This window comes from Pyrenophora tritici-repentis, chromosome 1 (genome assembly GCF_003171515.1).
Source record: "Pyrenophora tritici-repentis strain M4 chromosome 1, whole genome shotgun sequence".
Classification (NCBI taxonomy): Eukaryota; Fungi; Ascomycota; class Dothideomycetes; order Pleosporales; family Pleosporaceae; genus Pyrenophora; species Pyrenophora tritici-repentis.
Window position 1 is genome coordinate 3,647,409 of NC_089390.1, and position 21,054 is coordinate 3,668,462.

At 51.4% G+C, this 21,054-nt stretch overlaps 6 protein-coding genes across 6 annotated transcripts; 4 read left to right on the top strand and 2 right to left on the bottom strand.

Annotated features, from left to right (window-relative positions):
* Positions 1 to 1,888: 1,888 nt before the first annotated feature.
* PtrM4_014430 (RRM-2 domain containing protein) lies at positions 1,889 to 3,908 on the top strand (the record flags this gene model as incomplete). Its single annotated transcript, XM_001931362.2, has 3 exons — positions 1,889 to 2,248; positions 2,299 to 2,745; positions 2,796 to 3,908. The coding sequence occupies 3 exons, from the start codon at positions 1,889 to 1,891 to the stop codon at positions 3,906 to 3,908; spliced, it is 1,920 nt and encodes a 639-aa protein (XP_001931397.2).
* Positions 3,909 to 6,871: 2,963 nt separating this feature from the next.
* On the top strand, positions 6,872 to 7,057 carry PtrM4_014440 (uncharacterized protein; the record flags this gene model as incomplete). Its single annotated transcript, XM_001931364.2, has 1 exon — positions 6,872 to 7,057. The coding sequence occupies one exon, from the start codon at positions 6,872 to 6,874 to the stop codon at positions 7,055 to 7,057; it is 186 nt and encodes a 61-aa protein (XP_001931399.2).
* Positions 7,058 to 12,708: 5,651 nt separating this feature from the next.
* Positions 12,709 to 12,924, top strand: PtrM4_014450 (uncharacterized protein; the record flags this gene model as incomplete). The annotated part of the gene is made up of 1 exon (XM_001931365.2): positions 12,709 to 12,924. One exon carries the CDS (start codon positions 12,709 to 12,711, stop codon positions 12,922 to 12,924), a length of 216 nt encoding a protein of 71 aa, XP_001931400.2.
* A 526-nt stretch (positions 12,925 to 13,450) lies between these two features.
* PtrM4_014460 (exocyst complex component 6) lies at positions 13,451 to 15,921 on the bottom strand (the record flags this gene model as incomplete). The annotated part of the gene is made up of 4 exons (XM_001931366.1): positions 13,451 to 14,593; positions 14,647 to 14,778; positions 14,828 to 15,817; positions 15,871 to 15,921. 4 exons carry the CDS (start codon positions 15,919 to 15,921, stop codon positions 13,451 to 13,453), a joined length of 2,316 nt encoding a protein of 771 aa, XP_001931401.1.
* A 683-nt stretch (positions 15,922 to 16,604) lies between these two features.
* PtrM4_014470 (LYS9, Saccharopine dehydrogenase) lies at positions 16,605 to 18,227 on the top strand (the record flags this gene model as incomplete). The annotated part of the gene is made up of 5 exons (XM_001931367.2): positions 16,605 to 16,620; positions 16,676 to 16,736; positions 16,791 to 16,820; positions 16,870 to 16,987; positions 17,034 to 18,227. The coding sequence occupies 5 exons, from the start codon at positions 16,605 to 16,607 to the stop codon at positions 18,225 to 18,227; spliced, it is 1,419 nt and encodes a 472-aa protein (XP_001931402.2).
* A 284-nt stretch (positions 18,228 to 18,511) lies between these two features.
* On the bottom strand, positions 18,512 to 19,597 carry PtrM4_014480 (DUF410 domain protein; the record flags this gene model as incomplete). Its single annotated transcript, XM_001931368.1, has 3 exons — positions 18,512 to 19,071; positions 19,126 to 19,496; positions 19,554 to 19,597. The coding sequence occupies 3 exons, from the start codon at positions 19,595 to 19,597 to the stop codon at positions 18,512 to 18,514; spliced, it is 975 nt and encodes a 324-aa protein (XP_001931403.1).
* Positions 19,598 to 21,054: the final 1,457 nt, after the last annotated feature.

Genomic DNA, 21,054 nt, shown 5'->3' on the forward strand with positions numbered 1-21,054 from the left:
GATATTCTGGCTCTCGCCGTGCCACACTCTGTCAGCCCCTGAAGCTTACGTATTGAAGCAAGAGGTATTACCAGATATAGACGAGAACCAAGGAAATGGAAACAAAAGGGATTATAGAGAAACAAATTGTAGATGACAAAGGGGATAGTGGACAGGAACTAGATAAGGAGAGAATGAACAGCGGACAAAAGGACTAGAGACTTGCCTACCTGGAAAGAAGCAATCAAGTCACAGCAATCAGACCCAAGCCTTATCTATGCGTTCTTGCTGATATGCTCGCTCTCGATGCTGGAGTTTGGATTTTGTCGCTGTTTCTCGCATATTGAGTCTATACCACGGTGATATGACAAGGCGCTAGAGTTTCTGCAGGGAGATTACAAGTCCGTAGACGTCATTGTTGAGGCGTTGAAGCTGGCTAGCCATGGTCTTCGTAGATACAGCGGTAGATCTCTTGATGGTGTTCTGTACACATGTCCACGGTGCACCTCACTATGGACTCTATGATGTTACTCGTGGTCCTGCTGTACCTGGTGTTGATCCTACTGTAACAACAATTGCTTCAGCTGCCGTGAAGTCTTCATTCTCAGCTTCCAATCATGCTCAAAGTCGCTCTTGCCACTCGAGCTGGCTCTGCAACAATCTCGGGGCCACGGCCCACGAAGCCTCGCCCTTATGTCTCTGTGTACTCATAGGCTTCTCGGTATTCAGAATTCATGTTTTCGAGCCTGTATGGTTTCCTAGGAAACTTCCTGCGGGCTTCTTCAGCCTCTGAGATGCCTTTGAGGCTTGGCCTCGTGAGGTTCCCCGCTCTGACCGAACTGTGCCTTCCCAATGTGACTGTGTTGCCCTCGAACCTGCCACAAAACGCTGCAGTTGCCTGCAGGGTATCATCATGACACACAAAAGCTTATGGACCTGCTCATCAGGCTTCCACGAGGGGCTTCATACGCTTCCAGTTCGTGATGCACATGTGTCAGCCCCATAATCTTCCCACATGCACTGTAGGCTCCCGCATATATCGTAGGCTTGACTTTACACGCCTCGGGCTGTCCGAGTGCCTTCCGTAGCCATTGCAATGTGAAGCCTGGCAATCGTCATGGATTCAGGAGAGTTTCAAGGCATGCTTCTGGCAGTCATGTAGGTTTTGAACCAGCTGACAGCATCTCCTTTTCGCCCTCTTTCTCGCCCCGGGCATCCTCTAGGACTATCTTCACGCATCACCACGGCCCTCTTGCTGCTTCCCTTGCCCCTTGCCGCGGCCGAGCACCGGCTTCTCCTGCCATCCCGAACATCATCCGTAGGCGGTAAGGAGGCTCGCATGACGCTAAGAAGTGGCGAGTGGGGCGGTCATGATAGCTGAACTGGTGGTTGAAGCATGGAACTTCAACGCTGTGGATGATCTGACAGCTGTGATGCATCACCAACCCCATAGATACACCGTAGGCGTGAATAACTGAAGTTGTAGAGCTCGATGAGCGCTATCTCCTCGTACCGGGCATGGCCTCATCCCGGTTGTGGTTGCTCGGTTTCTTCAAGATACCGCTTGAGAGTCCGCTTCGCTCAGCCATGCAATTCTCGCTCAACACAACGAGATAAGGGGCCCTTCCACCTCCAACTCGTATGTACACCATGATGGACGAGTCCCTTCGCTTGTAATACTGCCGCCGCCTGCAGTAGTGCCGTCACCTGATTGCTGAAGCTCGGGCGCTTTTCGAAAAGTATATAAACAGCCCACCTCCGTCGCCGCTTCCCTCTCTTCTTGCTTTTTTCTCACCCCACGCCGACATCCCAGTCTTCTCTTGCTTGAGTTTTTCAACACCAAACTCTTGTAATCTCTCTTCTCTCTTGTACATCTGTACATACCGTCACCTGTCGACCTTGATTCATCATGTCTCATCGTCAATCACCCCAGTCGTCTTCGGGACATGGCCCATCGTCAAGCCCCTTTGGCGGTACAGACCCCACCCAGTACTCGCCTGACATGGACCGCAAGGGACATCGTCGCCAGGTGACTGCTATCGCCATGGGCAAGCGTCCTGTTGAGCATGTCGAGGAGCCGGCCCCTACTCTCCCCGCCATCCTCCTACCGGCCCCTGCCTACGTCGAGGGCGCGTTCATCAATGAGATGTCTGAGGAAGACCGGTCCTTCATGTCTCGCTATCAGTTCGTCACTCAGCTGCCTGATGGTACCAACGCCGGCCTCGACCCAGAGCATGAATTGTTTCAGGTCCAACACCAGATGAAGCTCGTAAGTACCTTCACCTTCTATCGCCATGTACCTTACTGACAACGACCCAGTACCAATGCTTTGACGCTGCTGTTCCCTACTATGCCCGTGGAGTCTTCATCCGTTACGATGATCTTCGTGAAGCTGCCGAGGGCAAGATCATCCTTGAGCAACACGACTTCTCCGTTGCGTATGCGACTTCCTATGACTATGCTCGTGGCAAGTCTCAGGACACGGCCCACATCAAGGAGTTCGAAGGTCAAATGAAGCTTTCGATCCTGATTGAGCCCAACCCGGAGTTTGCCGTCTTCGACTTCACCGCTCAAGACCTGGCCAACGTCACCAATGCTGTCGAGATCACTGCTAGGTCCATCGGTGATATTCGCAACCTCGTCCATGTCGACACCATTGACGAGAAGATGCTCCTCGTGTACCGCATCGAGTACCATTCGGTCGATGCCGCCATTCGTGCCGTTCAGTCTCTGATTCATGATCCTGTCTGGGGCGCTTCACTCGATGTAAGAATTCCTCCTCTTTCTTCTTGATCATCCTGCTAACATTCACAAAGAACACGTTCCACTGGTGCACCTTCGATCCTACTCCCTGGACTGGTGAGCGCGCCTTGGCATCGCCTCATCGCTTCAAGCCTCGTGTCGATGCCCTTGGTAGGTTCTACGGATACCGCCCGGCTACTGTCCACGTTCAACTCCCTGATCGTTGGTCGGACCGTCGTTCAAACCAGTCCGCGCACCCTCATGACCAGCACAACCGTGTCCGTCGCCAGCGCATTCTCGACGGAAGCGATGTGCGCACCACCGTCATGCTTCGTAACATTCCGAACAAGCTGGACTGGATGGCCCTCAAGAACATCCTCGACGATGTCTGCTTTGGTACTTACGACTTCCTGTACCTCCGTATCGATTTCAAGTCTGGATGCAATGTCGGCTATGCCTTCATCAACTTCACAGATGCGAATGGCATGCTGGCTATCATTGACCGCATGGAGCGTCGTTCCTGGCCTGGATTCACCTCTGACAAGACGGCCGAGATCTCGTACGCGACTATCCAGGGTCGTGAGGCTTTAGTCCAGAAGTTTCGCAACTCGTCTGTCATGCAGGAGACTCCATTCTGTCGTCCCCGTCTCGTCGTCACCATTGCAGACGCTAGGAACGTGGGTCGTCTTCGTGTTGCCGGTACCGAGCAGGAGTTTCCTCGTCCTGACAACCTTTCCAAGCTTCAGCGTTCGATGGATAGCGCTCGTAGCATCGGCCTTTATCCCCCTCACGGATACTCCTCAGTCATCGAGCACCGCAACCGTACTAGTGCCTATGACCGCGGCGGCCCTCGCGACATGATGCAAGCTGCTATGCACTTCGCTCATCAGCGCGCTGCACCCATCCAGTTTGCCGGCCTGACCGATGCCCAGAAGCGCGACATTGAGATGTGGTACTTGAATACGTACGGTGGTGGACACTGTGGTCGCATCCCCTTCGACTGTATCCCCATGACGCATGTTACTCAGTACTTCAATGAGAACATGCCTGCGCCTGGTGTCATCGGTGGCCCAGTTGGAACTCCGACTCGCCCTTCTCGCGCCGGCCCATCCTCTTCTCGCGCTGGTCCTTCATCTTCTCGCCGCGGTGCTGATGAGATCCACCGCACTCCCAACCCCTTCTTGTAAACATCGGCATCAACTGGCACTTGCTGGTATCTGTCCTACTGGCTGCGCAACGAGTACATGGTTTGTTTGTACGTTCTCAATCTGTTTCTAGATGTTTGCCAGACCAGGGTTTTACGACACGGATACTGAGTTGCACTATCTGGTGTACGACTTCTGGAGGATTATGGTAGGATTCGGTATCATGATGTGGATGGTTTGAGAATTGAGATGATCTCTGACCAAGTGATGGAGTCCACTGACGGACTTGTTGAGGTCTATGACTGTACTGCACACGTCTGTAGTTGAAAAGGATGAGCATTGCTCACACACTGCCTGCTTCCTCTTGTCGTGACTTGATGTGATGACTCTGTCAGCCTTTGGCTTGTTGAACTGATTTCCCTAGTGGCTGGATTTATGTCCTTGTTTTTAGTAGTATTGCCATGAGGAGTCGCTAGCCGTGGATACGAAGGGGTTTCCGAATAGCTTCAAATACCGTGAATGGGTATCGCTAGGTTGTAACTAGGGTTGTGTAGGCTCACTGCCTTGTTATTAGCGAGTTGGTTACCGTGAATGCAATGGTAGGATATGACTGGCGTCTTCGAGCACTGGTGGTCGTGGGAGCTGACGTATCTTCTCCACTCAGCCTTTCCTTATTATTATGATCGGCACTGCCGTGGCTATGCTTCTAAGGCAAGCTCGAAGTATCTTCACTAGCCACGATGCTGTGCTGCAGGTGTGACGGATCTCGTGTGGAAGGAAGGCCCGCTGAGTCGCAACTGCAGAGAGCTGGACAGACACTCAACTCGACACGTATGATCTGACGAAGATTATGATAAAGCTCCTGGGACTTCGCGCGTCTGCTGGTCTGATGTGGTCTGGTCTGTGTGGTATGCTGGCTGACGGCACTTGGCTGAGAAGCTGCCAAAGATCGTATGGGTTAAGAAAGGGAGGATAAGCTAATTGGTAAGGGTGAGATGATGCAATAGAAGCGGCTTTTAGAAATTCAACTACCCATAGAGCGGGTTGGTGGTATGGTGGATAGGAGGGGTAGCCAGCTGTATGGTGGAAAATTGCAAGAGTGACTGACGATTTCCTGTTCGGCCTGCAAGAACCATAATCACCGTGGCAGCTTTTTCGAAGAAACAACTGCTTTCTTCCCAGGTGCCGCCCCCCCAACTCTTTTCCTTTGCTAGTCTCTTGCAAACATGCTGGTGTGCCAGGTCGTCTGAACAAGAGGGAGACTCACCATCCGCTCGTCTTGACTTGTGACAGCATGTCTCATGAACCCAGCATCATTGAAGAGGAGAGCAACATGGGCTTTTCAATGAACAACACCAAGCGGAACGGCAGTCAGATAGCCAAGGTAAAGTGGCAGGGAATAAGACATATTGCAGTGGACAAAGGAGACAGGAGCAAACATCTCGCGGTAAACAACCGAGAGAACTTTATCTCCACGCATGAGTGACCACCTAATCCATCTTTCGCGGCCCTTAAGTTGCGCAGTCGAGGAAAGAGCTGTCGGTCATGCTGACCCCTATGAGGGGTAGCCTTAGGAGGGCTGCGAAAGTGTTGCACACGGGGATGCCGATATAGACTACATCTCCCAGAACACGACCAAGGAGTAGCTTACGCAAAGACAAGAGCCCAAGAGCGTCTAGCCCTCACGAAACTACAAGAGGCGCCCCTCTTGGGCCCTCTTGGGCTCGCACAATGTAGGTACACAGCAGGAGAACAGGATAAATCGACAAATGAAAGAATGATCATCGACTTTGATACCACATCCCCTGATCAAAAAGTCTAGATATTACAGTATGAATTGACTCCTGTCTCTAGGAGATACCATAAATTGCCTGTGGCTGTGGGGAGCTTGTTGGCCTTCCCCGCAGCCAGGTCTGCATGCTCGGCACACGCTGAGCTACGCAGCTGGATTTCTGCACCCCAGGAGTCTGCAGCGTTTCTGCCTTGTAGGAGTTGCTTGCTTGTACATGAACCGTGCCTTCCTGACTCTGCGCAGGACTCCCAGTCCCTTTGCTGGCGCTGAGGAGCGAGCAAAGTCGTCATGCTCAACTATAATGACTTGCAACACCACTGTCTTTCCTGAGCCACTTGCCCATACACAGGTGATGCTTTTATGACCCTCTACAGAGATCCCGGTACCTTGACTGGTGCGTACTGTAAAGGTGGACATGGTGGGCCATGGTGCAGAGCTACGCAGCTGTATGTCTTGTTTGTAACAGCCTGTATGGCCGCATGTCTCTTCTGAGCTGCTTGTCTATGCATCAAACATGCTTTTCCCACTTCTTGCAGCCTCATCAGATCTTTCGCTAGCACTCAGGGCGATGGAGGACATGCTGCTGTGGGGCGCACGGGCCGCGGATAGGTGCTATCGTGAATCTGGCTGTGGTGTTTGAGCTGGCTTTCGCAACGACCCCACCACAGTCACCACACCCATCTTCTACAGGCTGCCGGCTAGGGCTTTTAGCACGCGGTGGCACTCATGAAGATAATCAAGACTTCGACAGCATTCCATCCTCTCCTAGGTAGTGCTGGTAGCGTCGGCTCCTACTACGACCCCACCACATTCACCCCATCCACCCTCTACACTCTGTTGCCTTCGTTGGTGTACGTCAGCGGTCATGGCGAAGATTAAGATTTCCTTAGCGGCATCTACTGTCTCCTTTACGCTGTTGGTAGCGGTGGCGGTCACATCTCCGTGATCGAGATGGCCTCTCGAGAGCTTTACAGCAGCAAGATCAGCGAAGGTATGTTTGGAGCTCCCTCCCAATATGCTTCTTGCTAACAAGTGACAGCTGAGAATAACCAGACTTTCCAGCTCGAAGCTCGCCGCAGGATTACTTCGCGGAGAGATGCTGGAACCTGCAGTCTAGCGCCGCCGCAACACCGCACTCGAAGGTATACACGAACCCTACCCTACAACTACTGCGTCCCCTGCTGACAAGTGGTGTCAGAAGACACCAGCTACAATGGCAAGAGTACTCTTGTTTTCGGCCAGAGCACTGGGGGACCTTGTGGACGTCGAAAGTTACTACACGAAGCGCCTGTACGAATCGTCAACCGTGGAAGTTTCAAGCGACGAAATGAATCGCACGCCAACTACAACTTGCGACAACATTGGAGCTGGCTCGACCCGTCTTTGCGCAGGGTCATAAGCACCTCATCGAGAAGTGGCAGAAGGAGGGCAACCCCCACTGCTCCGAGGAGTGCGGTGATCCGAAGAATCATCGACTACGTTGTTTGTCGGGAGCTCTACGAGCCTTTCTTATTCGGCACCTGCATTAGCGACCGGGAAAGCTCCATGACCTGAACCTTGCTCCAGCCATTTACAAGGAGACAAACGTATCTCAAAAGGTTGTCGCAGCACTCGCAGAACTTGGCCACTATGATATCTTGCAACTTTCGAAGCGTAATTGTCGAAGGACTCGTGGCATGAAGAATGCTAGGATGCACTGTATCAAGAATCGGCCATCAAGATACTCGATGTTGGATAGACATCGTTCTTGGCAACGGGTCCCACAACTGGATGGAGAGGCTGTAGCCGTGACCGTAGAGATTTCTACAGTGGGTATGGTAAAGTTTTGCGAGCCTGTGCGGGCGCCAGATGGTCCGGTAGGAACATACCATCACAGCCGGGCGCTTTTCTTCGTATTTCCTGCAGGATGTGCGGAGACCGTAAGTTATGTTGCAACAAGGACAGCATGGGTACCAAGATCGAGCATGCTGACGATTCGATAGCCTCGAAAACTCCCAAAGCGGATGTGTGCGACTCTCCGGTCCATTTTACGAGCACGAACGGGCGCAGGACAACTTAATAACCCGAATATCCTCACGAGAGTAGATGAGTGATGATACAGAATAACTGGCCAGATAGACATGTCCGCCAGTCATTACAATACAATCATATCCTTGGGTACCAGTTCTTCTTGTGATCCAACTATCGGCATCGTTTTTGGAGACAAGTGCTGGCATTCCGAGAGAGAATGGACCGGTACGGCTTGGAAAGAGAGATACCATAGCTGAAGCTCCTGTAGGCCATATACACGTACCGCACGGAAGCTCAAACGCATAGTGTAAGCGCAACGTTTGTAGCGACCCGTGTACTCATCCCCAGATACCTGGTCAGGGGTTTCGCCAGCTACGGTGCAGTGCGATACATGCGACGGCGCTGTGCCACTGGAATCCGGTCTGTCAGCCAAGGTGCCATGGTGCGCTCTATGACCACATGGCTTGCCGCGTACTTCAAACTGGGATGGTGTTATTTTCGAAGCAGATGCTGATGAGGAGGCGTCTTGCGGTGTTGACAAATCTGTCTGATGTTGCGACGAACGAGCCTGGAGTGCATTAGCGTCCCCTGAGTCGCTCAGAAACGCCACCGAACTCCAGCCCCACGCCTCACACGGCCCTAGATAGAAACGATGGCGTAGCTGATGTGAAGCGACCAGGTTATTATGGCTGCACATGTCAATGGCGCCATTCTTCCGGAGATGTTTCCGAGACGAGAGCCGTATGCAGCATATGTCACAGAGTCAGACCGTTTCGACGCTATCCAGAGCCGCATACGTCGTCTGGACTAACACCGGGGTCCGCAAACTTCTTGGGTGTGTTGCTAGGCTGATCATGGATCAATACCTCGCTTCGCTCTAAAGATGGGGCCGAGGAGATGTAGCGAGGAGGGGCTGAACATGCACCCACTCCACCAAGACCCGCAGAACACGGCTTGGGCCAGTGGATTTTGCTGAGGTCTTGGGGCCTTATCTACAACTGCCGTACTTGTGCCTTGATCCACTCATGCAAGTTGTCGAACATCCTCTGATCCTCTCAGGCTTTCGGCAGATGAGCATGAGATGCACATTAGAAGAATGTGTCATTATTAGGCAGCGGTCCTGGGGTACTGATATCGATCTTATCTCAAATGAGCTTATCCCTCAACGGACGAGATGTCTATTGGAAATGTCGAAAGTCAGAACCACCTTGACTGGAAGGCATTCGTAAGAGACTATCCGTGGGAAGGGCTGTTCGTAAACATGCCGCTTTGTGTGGGTGGGCAGAGGTCCCTGTCACTTCGATTTCGACAGTGATATTGGCCATGGAGGTTGCTCATGTGCACCGAAGCCTTGGTACACGTCCTTTGCACTATCGGATCGAACTTCCGACAGTCCATGCCCGACCACCCGGATAAATCAAACCGTAGGTTCGTGGACAACGACAGTGAAAGTTATATGCAAGTGCCAGAGTACAGCACTAGAGTGCAACACACTATTCTTCGAGATGACCGGAGAAACACCGTAGCATCTTCGAACAGTCATGTCGGTGTCCAGGTATGCACTCCAGCAGGATATAGACTCTAAAGACTCATGTGGACCTTGTCCATCGCGAGCCAGCCCGTGCGGTCGCAAAGCCTTTTGTATCTCCAGGTCAACTTGATCTATCATTGGCGTAGGGCTTGCCTCTACCACCCATGATAAGAGATTTACAAGCCGGGCTGTTGATTTGATGCTGATATTATGGATGCAGAGCCATGATGCATGCTCACAAGTCTCACTATTGTACGTGTTGAGGAAAACTTTATGACAGATACTGTCACATGGTCCCAGACTTGCCAAAGCTGTTGAGGATGGCTGTTGCGTGGATGGCCCGTCCTTGCCTTCTCACATTAGCAAACGATTGGAGCAGCCCTTCACACGTTGAATGGACTGGTGGCCGCTTTTGTGTCTTTTCCCGGAAATATGGTGCTGTACATTTACAGAACGCTGCGACACATAGTTTGTTGCTGTCCCTTCGGGGCTGTCAAGCCGAACAAGGGCCACGGAATGCATCTCTGGGATGCCGGTATATTTCCGTCGAATAGGGTTGGCCTGTGCTTGTACTCCACGCTCATACAAGGAACCCTCGAAGTATTGTTATGGTACTCTGTATACTGGTATATACCTGTTGCGGTACCACGTGGCTGCATGTGCATGGAACAAGGGCTTTGTGCTCCCCCTGACCGAGGGAAAACTCCAATATGTTCTCAGAATTTGTTTGATCACCTTGTCGTATTGAGTTACGATGACAGGTCTCATGCATGATGTTGACATGTGTCGGCTGGGGTCCGCTACTGGCAGCATGGGGAGGCAGCCGAAGCGAAGATCCATTCGTATTCGAACCCTGAATGTGTGCAATATGCTTTTCGTGTTCCGAATTGATAGCATGTTTCCCAGGTTGATGTTATATTACACAGCTCGAGGCATAGAGTGCGGGGTCTGGTGTTTGCTTTGCGGTCGGGTACGGGCTGTTCCCCAGTGGAGACTGTGCGACCGACGGCGACGAGGCTCCCTGCTTGTGGCAAAGCTACAAATCGCTGCGTTCGGTATCCTCCGAAGGTACAAGGGGTATTGGAAGCCTCCAGTTCCTTTATCATCTTGCTTAGTGTACTTCTACTTCCCATGTCGGGACCTATCTTCACTCCTGGATACCAGCGAAATATCGAATTTGCGTCTTAGACAGGGGTTTAACGCGTCTGCAGCTTCCCGCTTGGATGTTATGCAATATTGATTGTATTCTTGGGGAGGAGTTGTGTGTCGGAAGTCCACTTCGTGGCGTCGGTAACGCTGCCTACGGGTGTGGCCAAGACAGGAGTGTGAAGCTGGTGTAGCTTCCCGTGGTGTCCTGGTTATCTTAAGAGATCTGTCACTGCTTCCCGTTGAGGAGTGTTGGTAGTGGTTGAGTGGATGGAGGGTGGATTCCTCAGCTATCTGCCAGCGCGACGGCAAAGCTGCAGGGAGGCGAGAGGCTTTCAGTACTCCTCCGCATGGCCTTTTGCTGTCGTCGCCATTATATCGGAAGAGGTAGGAGCTGGGCAGGAGGTCCGCTTGCCTCGGCGCTGAGGTGAAGCTGCATCCGTTCTCGACCCAGGCTCGCGAGGAGACACTGAGTGCAGTAATCTGACGCTCTCACTCAAGAACGCAAAGCGTTTCGTCGACCTATGCATGGCTTTTGTTGTGGGAATTGTCTTCTTTAGGAGCGAGGAAGCGCATCGGAGCTCTGCTACTTGCGAAGCTAGCATGAATGAGTACAGTAGAAGATTACACATAATGTTCTCTGCAAGATCACGATAGGGCGCGATAGTCCGGCTTATCGTTTCTTTTGCCGATGGTGACTAGCGTGAGACAGAAAGGGTATAGTTGGTTGGGGGAATGAAGCTCAAGCGCGCGGAGCGTGAATCGCATCAGCGATCGAGGAACTCATGTGAGCACTTTATCCTGTGGGTCTTCGACAAGAATCCTGGAGAAGCGCAAGTCACAGTCAAGCATGTCATGGTACGCGATGGTGGTGTGGCCAGGGTGAGGGTGTCAAGGGAGATATTACCCCACGTACAGTAGAATCCTCAAGCTTGGGGGGCAGGACAGGGGCCCGGACGGCTATCAACTTCCCCGCATCACAGACGCAAGCTGCAGCAAGCTCAACAGGGCCGTGGAGGTCATATCAGATTCCTACAGATACTCGAGACTCGGAAATTTTGATATTACTCCATCGGCATTCTAAGACTTCGAGCACGATTACAACGATGAGTACTTGGCAAAAGCAGCTCCACAGTTCTCCCAACTGTCTACAAGGCTGTCATTAATGAGCTACATCCCATACTACCTATGGCGATTGCGGCATCCGACAGGCCTCCAAACCAAGAATATACTCAAGTAAGCGCCGGAAAAGGATATTGCATCCTCATTTCTCCCGTAAGATAGGCTATAGCTGAAAAGCAGTGCTACTCCAAAGACGATCATCCGCCCCTCCTCTGCGTTGCCGCATCCCCAGAAGGGCTCTTCCCGTAGGTCCACAACTTCCGGCGTCGTCACACAATCCCCCGTATAGGTCTCGGTCCTACCGTAGTCACAGCTCTAAGCAGTTGTTGATAGCAAGTACCCGCATACCTTGTGAGGAGAAATGGGTAGCACTATTGTCCTCGTGTGAGGAGCGGCTCACACCGCTCTACGAGTATACAGGTTTGATTGTGAATTTACGAGGTTCATAAAGGTAGAAAGGTGATCTTTACGTATATCTGTCAAAGTCATATCTTGAGTCCTTACCGATTCATCACTTGTTGCGCACGTGGGTAACACCTAGATCAAACTAAGAGCCATCACGTTTCCGTCATTTGATGCCAACTTCTTAGGAACATTGCGCCACTCCCGAAAAATCGCAGCACAGATCTCTACAGACATCTTGCGAACCGGCTGTTGCTAGATGCCCATCTTTCATCATCGTCACGTCTGATTTTCATTTCCTCACATTCTCTCTCGCTGCCTAGTCGTTTCGTGGACCAAAAAAATTCTTCGACTCGCATCCTAGCCAAAATATGCGCATAGCTCCCACCTCTACAACCACACACGCCATCGCACCACCGGATCACGCATCAGCGGACGCACGACTACATTAACCAGACGCCGCGGTTACTCAGTGCATCTAACAATTATCCCAAACCCCCGCGGGCCGACTACTTGTTAGCCTCGCAAACGCACGTTTCCCCAGCTTCGCGGCTGTAAGCATACATCCACGGCCACCTACATCCGGCATAACCGCACCGCCAACACAACACCCGCCAGCAAGAATCCAAATCCCTTATCGCCAATATTCTTCATTGTCTGGTTCACTCCAGCTCTCATACTTAGTCCCACCTCATCTACCTCATCACCCGCCAGTCTCAACATGGCTATCACAGCATCAGCCACTCTTGCCCACCACTCCAGCAACGCCAAAATGCCTTCTGCATCCCCCCATCATCACTGCCACGCACCTCTTGAACGCGAGTAAACATGACATCGCAATGCTGCACGACATCCACACTCTCCTCAACAAAATCTTCATCCGCAACCGGAATCAGCACCAGCGCAGCACGTGGTGGAAAGCGCTACATGCGTTCCGCAAGCAGATTGCTCTCTTGCTAAGTGAGCTTGAGACAAGCAAGATGAATGAACGGGAGGCAAAGCTTGAAGCGAGGTTGAGGTATTGGGATGACAGGGTTATGCATGCTTGGTACTAGTATGTTGATCCCTCTCCGTCTTTGACCTCCTAGGGACTTTAGACTAACAGTATCAAAGCCAGTTCAGCCAGCTTGTTGCTGTGGGTCCGTTTGCCATGCTAGGCCTTGTTATGATGGCGTCGGTTGCGCGCGTGTGCAGGATCGTGGGCATTACGGCAGTGTATGAAGAGATTGCTTCCGGGGATGTGCAAGGTGTGTTGAGCGCGAGCGATGAGTTGGCTTTGGCGGATGAGTTTAGCACCGTGTTGGATAAGGATGAGGAGTGGGATGAGGGGGTTGTGGTGGCGAGGGTGTGTGATGACGACGATGATGATGATGATGATGATGAGGATGAGGATGAGTAGATAATGTTTCGCGATGTTCTTTTGTACGTTATCACGATGAGAGGGAAAGATACCAAGATAGCCAGGCCTGGCTATCCTCACGGCGTTTTCATACTACAATTTCTTCCCATACCATATATTGTCTCCTCGTACATGCATCGTCTTGCCTATCATATCGTCTCCGTCTTGCGACGTAATACATTCTATCTAATACCAAACCTCGACCCCAACGTACCAAACCTGTCCTTTCCCTCCACCTTCGGGCTCTGCGCCACAACCTGCGCACCTTCTTGCACCTTCTCCAGCAAAATCGCGCCCTTCATCTGATCAACCTTGCTATACTTCTTGTTCCTTTGCGCGATATCGAAAAACTCCTCGCTATTGTCTGTGCCCATGAGCGCCACCGTCTGCGTCAACTCATCCAAGTTCTCCATCAGAATCGGGTTATTCAGACTCGACACGAACTGCGACAGGAATGCCGTGTCGGCCGCCAAAGTAGCCACAGCGGCGGGCGATATGCGCTTGATGTGCGAGGCAAGCGGCAAGTCGAGGATAGCAGTGGAAGCATGACTCAGCGCATCGAAGTAGATGAATTCTTTGATATCCATAGGCAGGGCGAGAAGAACAGAAGACATGATGTTTGAGAGGTATCTCGTCAGTTCGAGCATGTAAGTTGAAGGTTCATTCTCCGGTTTCGCCGCCATCCAGTCGTACTCTGCAGTTTCGATGAGGTCGTCGATTTTGCTGTTTACGAGCTCGAAGACGCGGTTGGAGGCTGTGTTCTTCGCTTTTGCGAAACGGTCGGTTGCGGCAAGAACAATGGGGCCGGTTGCGGATGGGGAGGAGCGTGCTTGGAAGAGTAGGTCTTGCAGTTCGATGCATGCGTTTTCGAAATGTTCGAGGTTGGTTAGAATTTGTACGATTTGGCCGGGGTATTGGCTGCTTAGGCGCTCGACAAGACTGCCACAGACTTTTTCGCAGAGGAGTTCGTCGAGACTTGTTCGCAGGGTTTCGTCGATTACGCTGCTCTTTTGGAAGTAGTCGTCGCTGAAGAGGTAGATTTGGTTTAGGAAATTTCGAATGTCGATGCAGCAGAGAGGATACATTTGACTGAATGGCAACACACAGGGGAATGTGATTTGCTCGTTGTTGTTCGGCGGGTTGTACCACGATACAGAGACGACCTTGTCGTATTCTTCGGCCGAGTTGATAGGCATGGGCATGTAGTCGTCGGTGTGGACAATTTCCAGAAAGTCTTCGCTGAAACGGTGTTTGAGGAGAGCAGAATACTTGGAGAAGAGCGTTAGGAGGAGGTCGTTCATTGCCGAGACGGAGTAGCCCCATTTCTACGATGCGGTCAGCGGATGGAGATACAGGTGATTAGCCATGTGCGACGAACCTCCATGGTCAACATGAAGAGTGCAATGCGGCCCTTGATCTTAAGTAGCAATTCATCGTTGTCTACTGTATGTAGTTGACTGGTAATGAGATTTATCGCGCTTTGACACATGGAATCCCATAGTTCATCGACCTAGGTTATCATTAGCCATATCTCATATATCTTGGAAGAATCCGCTTACATCAGCCTGCGATCGAAGATTCAGCGTTTTCGACATGGTGGCTTTCTCAATGATTGCGTAACCCGCGATACTCTCAAGCAAGCTGCTCAAATCGCTACACTCCTCATCTAGCAGATCAAGCTTGTTCGGTATGATTAGGTCCTTCTGTGTCCGTCGATCCGATGCATACTCTGCTCGAAATTGGTCGCTCTTGCCAAGAGTTTCGTTGATATGCATGGCCTCGAACAACGGCGAGAAGTCGGTCTCGTTTCCGGCCTCCTCGTTGTTGAGGACATCAAATTCATCCGTCTCATCAGCGACAAGCTCAATCGCTGAATTCAACTTGAATTTTTGAAATCGCGGATCTGTCTCGGCCCGCTCTTGGTTGCGCGTTCTCCGTACGTCAGTATAGTAGAAAGAAACTTCGCCCAGGAATTGCGCAGACTCGCGAATTCGGTAGAGCCACGTGCTCAAGTCGTTCTTGACTGCTTCTCTAATCTGTTCCTGGGTTTGCGGGATCGACTTTTCAATCAAGTTTGCAATCTTGAACCGGCTAATCTCCTTCAAATGAATCGTCTGAAGCTCATCAAGTGCTCGTAAAGCGGCGTAGTAGTTCTTTTCCCTCAGCATATCCTGGACCTGGTTGGCGATTCGCAACACATTCAGACAGGCGGTCAACGCCTGAGTCGCTTCATTAATGTTCTGTCTCACACCCCGCGAGTCCACCAGTGCTTTTTTCTGCTCGGCCAGCTTCTCAATACTCTCTTGTATCGATTCATTCAGCTGCAAAATCTCCCCACTCATCTGGACGGTCTGGTCACGAATTCTAAGAAGCGAATCCACCGAGCTGACAAAATCCTGGTGATTTGCATTACATATCCGCTCAATCTCACTTTCGCGATCATTGGCATATCGGTCAAATGTGATTTGCAGTTGGTTCGAGTAACGGGCATCCTTCATTATGGGAATCAACTGGTCGATATAGTCCGACCCCACGGAAGACTGGGATATCTGATTCTATCAGCATGCTGTATGTGGCTATCTTGTGTATGGCCAGCTTTTACTTGTTTGATAGCTATCCATAAGTCATCCTCTTGGTCTATGGCGGAGGGCATGATGACGGCTGCCTAATACGACTTGATTAATTGTCGCAGAATTTTCGAACGATCGGGAAATCAGGTACAGTATCACGACAACGACGACGGTTATCTTTCGTTATGGTATGGAGTTGTTGCTCGCTGCCGGTCGTCTCGGTGCTTGAAACGCGTACCTGGCAAGTCCGCGTATTGCGCTAGTGCAAATATGGCTTAGCTGCCTCGGCGCTCTGTTCGATCCACTTTCCCTTTGGGGCGCATTCGGTGTTCGACTTTCATCTTAATGAAGGTACTTGTTGCATAATCAGATGCCTCTGGGGCAAGTTCTCACGACACTTGCCTCTTTTACGGAATGGCGATTCACAGATTCTAGCCTTTCATGAATGTGATCTCAGAATCTCGCAAAGATACATGTCAAAGCGGCATCCGATGATTGCATGGAAGGCTCACAGAGACAAGAGGCCAAGGAAGTCAGAATTCATTCTTCACAACTCATAGGTTCCCAAAATCTTTCTTAGTGCCGGACCTTTCGTCGGCACGCAAAGAAATCAATGCACAGGGCGACGCGTTGCGCGTGCCCCACTCTGGAGCGATGACGGAGTACCCCGCCGATTTGATAGAATTCCGATCCGGAGTCAACGCCAAACATATAATCTTCCCCAAACTTTTCTCAAAACTTAGTAATTACACTCAAATCACACAATATGGAAGCCATCACAAGTAAGAAACGTCCTGATGTCCGCCATTGAGTGTCTTTACTCACAATCCATCGCAGACAAACTACAGAACGTCATGAGCAACGTCAGCGGGGCGGCCACTGGAGCGTACAGCGGAAAGTATGTTGACTGAGAAATACGCGCTGTTTTCAATGATTGCTAATCTTGTCCCAGGTCGGCTCTTCTGCTCGGTGCTGGATTTGTGTAAGGCATCTCATAGCCCAACATCAATTGCAGGGACTAACAATCACAGCACTCGCCCAACCGTAGACGTCCTCGCAAAGTCAGGCGTCAAGGTCACAGTAGCGTGCCGTACTCTCGAGAAGGCACAGAGCCTGGCCAAGGGCATCCCAAACACCAACGCCATTAGCGTATGAATGCTGAATTCAATCTCTAGCCTAATACTAACAGCAGCAGCTCGATGTCAACGATGCCGACGCCCTCGATGCCGAAGTCGCCAAAGTCGACGTAGTTATCTCCCTCATTCCCTACACCTACCACGCCACCGTCATCAAATCTGCGATCCGCAAGAAGAAGAATGTCGTCACAACATCTTACGTCTCGCCCGCGATGATGGAGCTCGATGCTGAGGCAAAGGAGGCCGGAATCACCGTTATGAACGAGATTGGTGTAGACCCAGGTGTCGACCATCTCTCGGCCGTCCTCACTATCGACGAAGTCCATAAAGCCGGTGGCAAGATCCTGTCCTTCAAGTCATACTGCGGTGGCCTACCCGCGCCCGAGAACTCAGACAACCCGCTCGGCTACAAGTTCAGCTGGAGTTCCCGTGGAGTTTTGCTTGCGCTAAGGAACCAGGCCAAGTACTACCAAGATGGTCAGATCAAAGAAGTCGAGGGCCCGGAACTGATGGCTGAAGCTAAGCCATACTTCATCTATCCTGGTTACGCTTTCGTCGCGTACCCGAACCGTGACTCAACTCCGTACAAGGAGCGCTACAACATCCCTGAGGCACAGACCATTATCCGTGGTACTCTGCGGTACGGAGGTTTCCCAGAGTACATCAAGTGCCTTGTCGATATTGGTTTCTTGTCTGAAGAACCCAAGGACTTCCTCAAGGAGGGCGAGAAGCGCACATGGCGCGACGCTACGGCCAAGATCATCGGCGCATCAAGCGACAAGGATGAGGATCTCATCTGGGCCATCTCCTCCCGGACAAAGTTCGCCAGCACTGAAGAGAAGGACCGCATTATCACAGGCCTCCGCTGGATCGGTCTCCTCTCTGACGAGGAAATCACTCCTCGTGGCAACCCTCTTGACACGCTCTGCGCTACTCTCGAGAAGAAAATGCAGTACGAGGAGGGCGAGCGTGATTTCGTCATGCTACAGCACAGGTTCGAAATCGAGAACAAGGACGGCAGCAAGTCAGTTCGCACATGCACACTGGCTGAATACGGCGACCCAAAGGGTTACTCAGCCATGGCCAAGTTGGTCGGTGTACCCTGCGCGGTTGCCGTACAGCAGGTGCTTGACGGAACTCTGAGCGAGAAGGGTATCATAGCACCTATGAGCCCAGAGATCTGCGCGCCATTGATGAAGACGCTCGAGGACAAGTATGGCGTTGTTTTCAAGGAGAAGACTGTCCCCTTGTAAAGCGGTGGGCCTAGGTTGACAAATGAAGAGCCATGTCAGATGATCATCAAAAGTATGGAAAAAAAAGCCCCCCCAGAATCTAGGGGTACCTGAATGAATGTATCAACCGCTTCTATACACATAACAGCGCTCTCTTGTATAGTGGTATCTCTTCTCGTGTGGTATTGATTCAAAGGTTGCCTCTCTCACGTGATGTATCCAACCCTACATTGAGCAGGATCGAATACGTTCCCTTCAACGGACTCATACGAACAGCTGTACTCCAATACTTGGATACTGCTTCCTCAGTCCAGCCCTGCCGACGGCGGAGCTCTTCCACCAACGGCTTTCTTCGCCGGAGCATTTCCCCCCATACCTCCTCCAAACATGCTGCCCAGCATATCGAACATGGGATTACCCTGTCGCGGTATCTTAATCCCAAAGTACATCTCCCCAATCTGATCCAGCGCCTCATTCCAATTCACATCCTTGAGATCACCCCCATAATGGCTCTTCAACTGGCGCCACAAACTAGGATCACCCCTCTCCACGCTCAACAACAATAAGCCCAAGAAATTTAACAGCGGCAACGAGGGGTATACGCGGAGATCAGAGGATTTTGTGGAAACGGGTTGCGTGGGTGGGTTCGGCGCTTTCTCTAACGACGAGGTGAAGAGGAGGAAGAACTTGTTGGCTGCACGGAGGTTGCCCGTAAGCAGGTATGGCAGGACGCCGCGGGCGCAGTATAGAGGTGCTGTGTGCGGGGCGTCGGATGTGTACCAATCGTAGTGGAGGGAAGCGAGGGTTGACGCGCTGTCTTGGGTGCCGAGGAGTAGGTGGCGTTCTGCTTCGTAGGGTTCCAGATCTGTATTTACGTGTCAGTCTCCCCTTTTCATGTAGCTTGTCGTTGTTGAAGTACCTTCAGCGTATAGCCCTCCTGCGACGTGATGGATCTCCGGGTCTCCAGCCGGGAACTCGCCGAACCGGCTACTCCATGCAATCATCTCGCCCACAAACTTCTTCTTCGTTGGTTCCTCCTTGGGAAACGCCCGTAAGAGGCCGAGTAACCGTCCTTTGCTCTCTGCGTCCACCTTGACCTCCCCTTTGTTGTATACGTCGATGAGGAATATGCATAGATCACCACCGGAGCCGCCTTGGCCCGCTTGGAGTAGTGAAAGCGCACCAGAGTAGAGGAGTGAGGTTGCGTTGGTCCAGTCCGAGGCTTTGGTGTAGCGTGAGGCGATTACGCGGAGTTGTTGGTGGGCTTCGTAGTACTGGCCTTCGGCGATTCTAATTAGGGGTTAGAGATGCATCAACATGAGGCGGGGTGAGGCGGCAATGAGTTACTTTTCGCGTTGCCGCTGGAGCGTCTTTTCAATCTTGGAGGACATGATGGGTGGTTGAGGGGTTGCGTGGTGGGGTTGATTGTTTTGGGCGGCGAGCAGAGCTTCTGGGTTGTGACATGTTCAAGGGCGATGACGCAGCGCTAGGGCGGTCGCAAGACCCCACTTCAGCCTCCTTCTCGTCCCAGGACACTCTCGACTGCATCGTACCTTTTTAGTTGAGTATTTTACAATATTTGCGATCATTAGCATATTCTCCTTAGGTGAGTTCTATGCTCGTAAGACGAATCGCAAAAAAATGCAAAAATCCACAGCTCGTTATCCAGCAAACATGAGGTTTTCATGTCAAAGACATACAGACTTTCTCTTCACAGACAAAAAGCAAAATATCATCATGTGCGGAAACCGAGACTCGAACTCGGAGCCCAAGCAGACAACGTAGAGACGTGGGAAGCTTGGATTTTACCCTTAAACCATTCCCGCGATGTTGTGATATGGTATGTTTCCTAATTTTCCAAACTATATTCTAATTGTATTTGTACATTTGTGGAAATCTGGTGCTTCGAAGGAAGCACTACCACGGCATAACCTTGGAAGTGGGACAACCCTATGAGCCTTTTAGCCTAGCTGGAATGCTGACGGTGGGGTCACTAGATGTGACGCTGAAGTGGGGTTCTAGCATTCTTGCCTTTCGTGGACGTCGTCGACGGCACCTCAAGCGACAAGACATACGAGGAACCCTAGATCCTCCCCTGAATGCATCCTTGCGGGCTTGCGATAACCACCTGTCATTTACAGCCTGATTTCAGTGCGTAATTCAATGGCGCCAAGACTATGACTGTGTCGCCCCTACTCTCGTCTAGCAGTGCGCCTCGGGTGTGTCATAGAACACTTGACAGTGTGGGTAAGCACCTTACAGGCGTTTCTGGCGACTACAGTGGCCTTTGTACACTAGTATGTCAAGTATTACATGACATCCAGGTGCATACTTCGGTTTTCGGTCTGAGGGATGCCGCGTTGATTCTGTTTGGCTCGGACAGTCTGACAATGCTGCTGATCATACCCGGAAGCAGATCAATACGTCCACATATGGCATGTGTTGGTGATGGCTTGCATGGACGAGGCGTTGTTCAGCTGAAGTGCTCTAGCCTATTAATTCGTCCGGCTGGATACTATATTATTACTAAAGGTGCCAAGTACGGGGTTCCCACACACATTTATATGTAGGTACCAAGCTAATCACATGATACCAGCCAACGAGCATTGCGCAGGCCATCAAACCTCGTCATATCTATTAGCAATCATAGAGTCAGCCAAGACAGCCTGAACAGCGCCTTCGCGACAACCGAAACAGAGTTTGAGAGCCTTGGGGTCTTTCGTCCAAGTCCAAGTCCAAGTCCAAGTTTTAGCAGTATCGTCTGAGCTACGAAAGACATCCAGCACCCATACACGACACCCAGGCCATGGTGATGTGATACACGGTAAGGAACATTGGAGAATACATA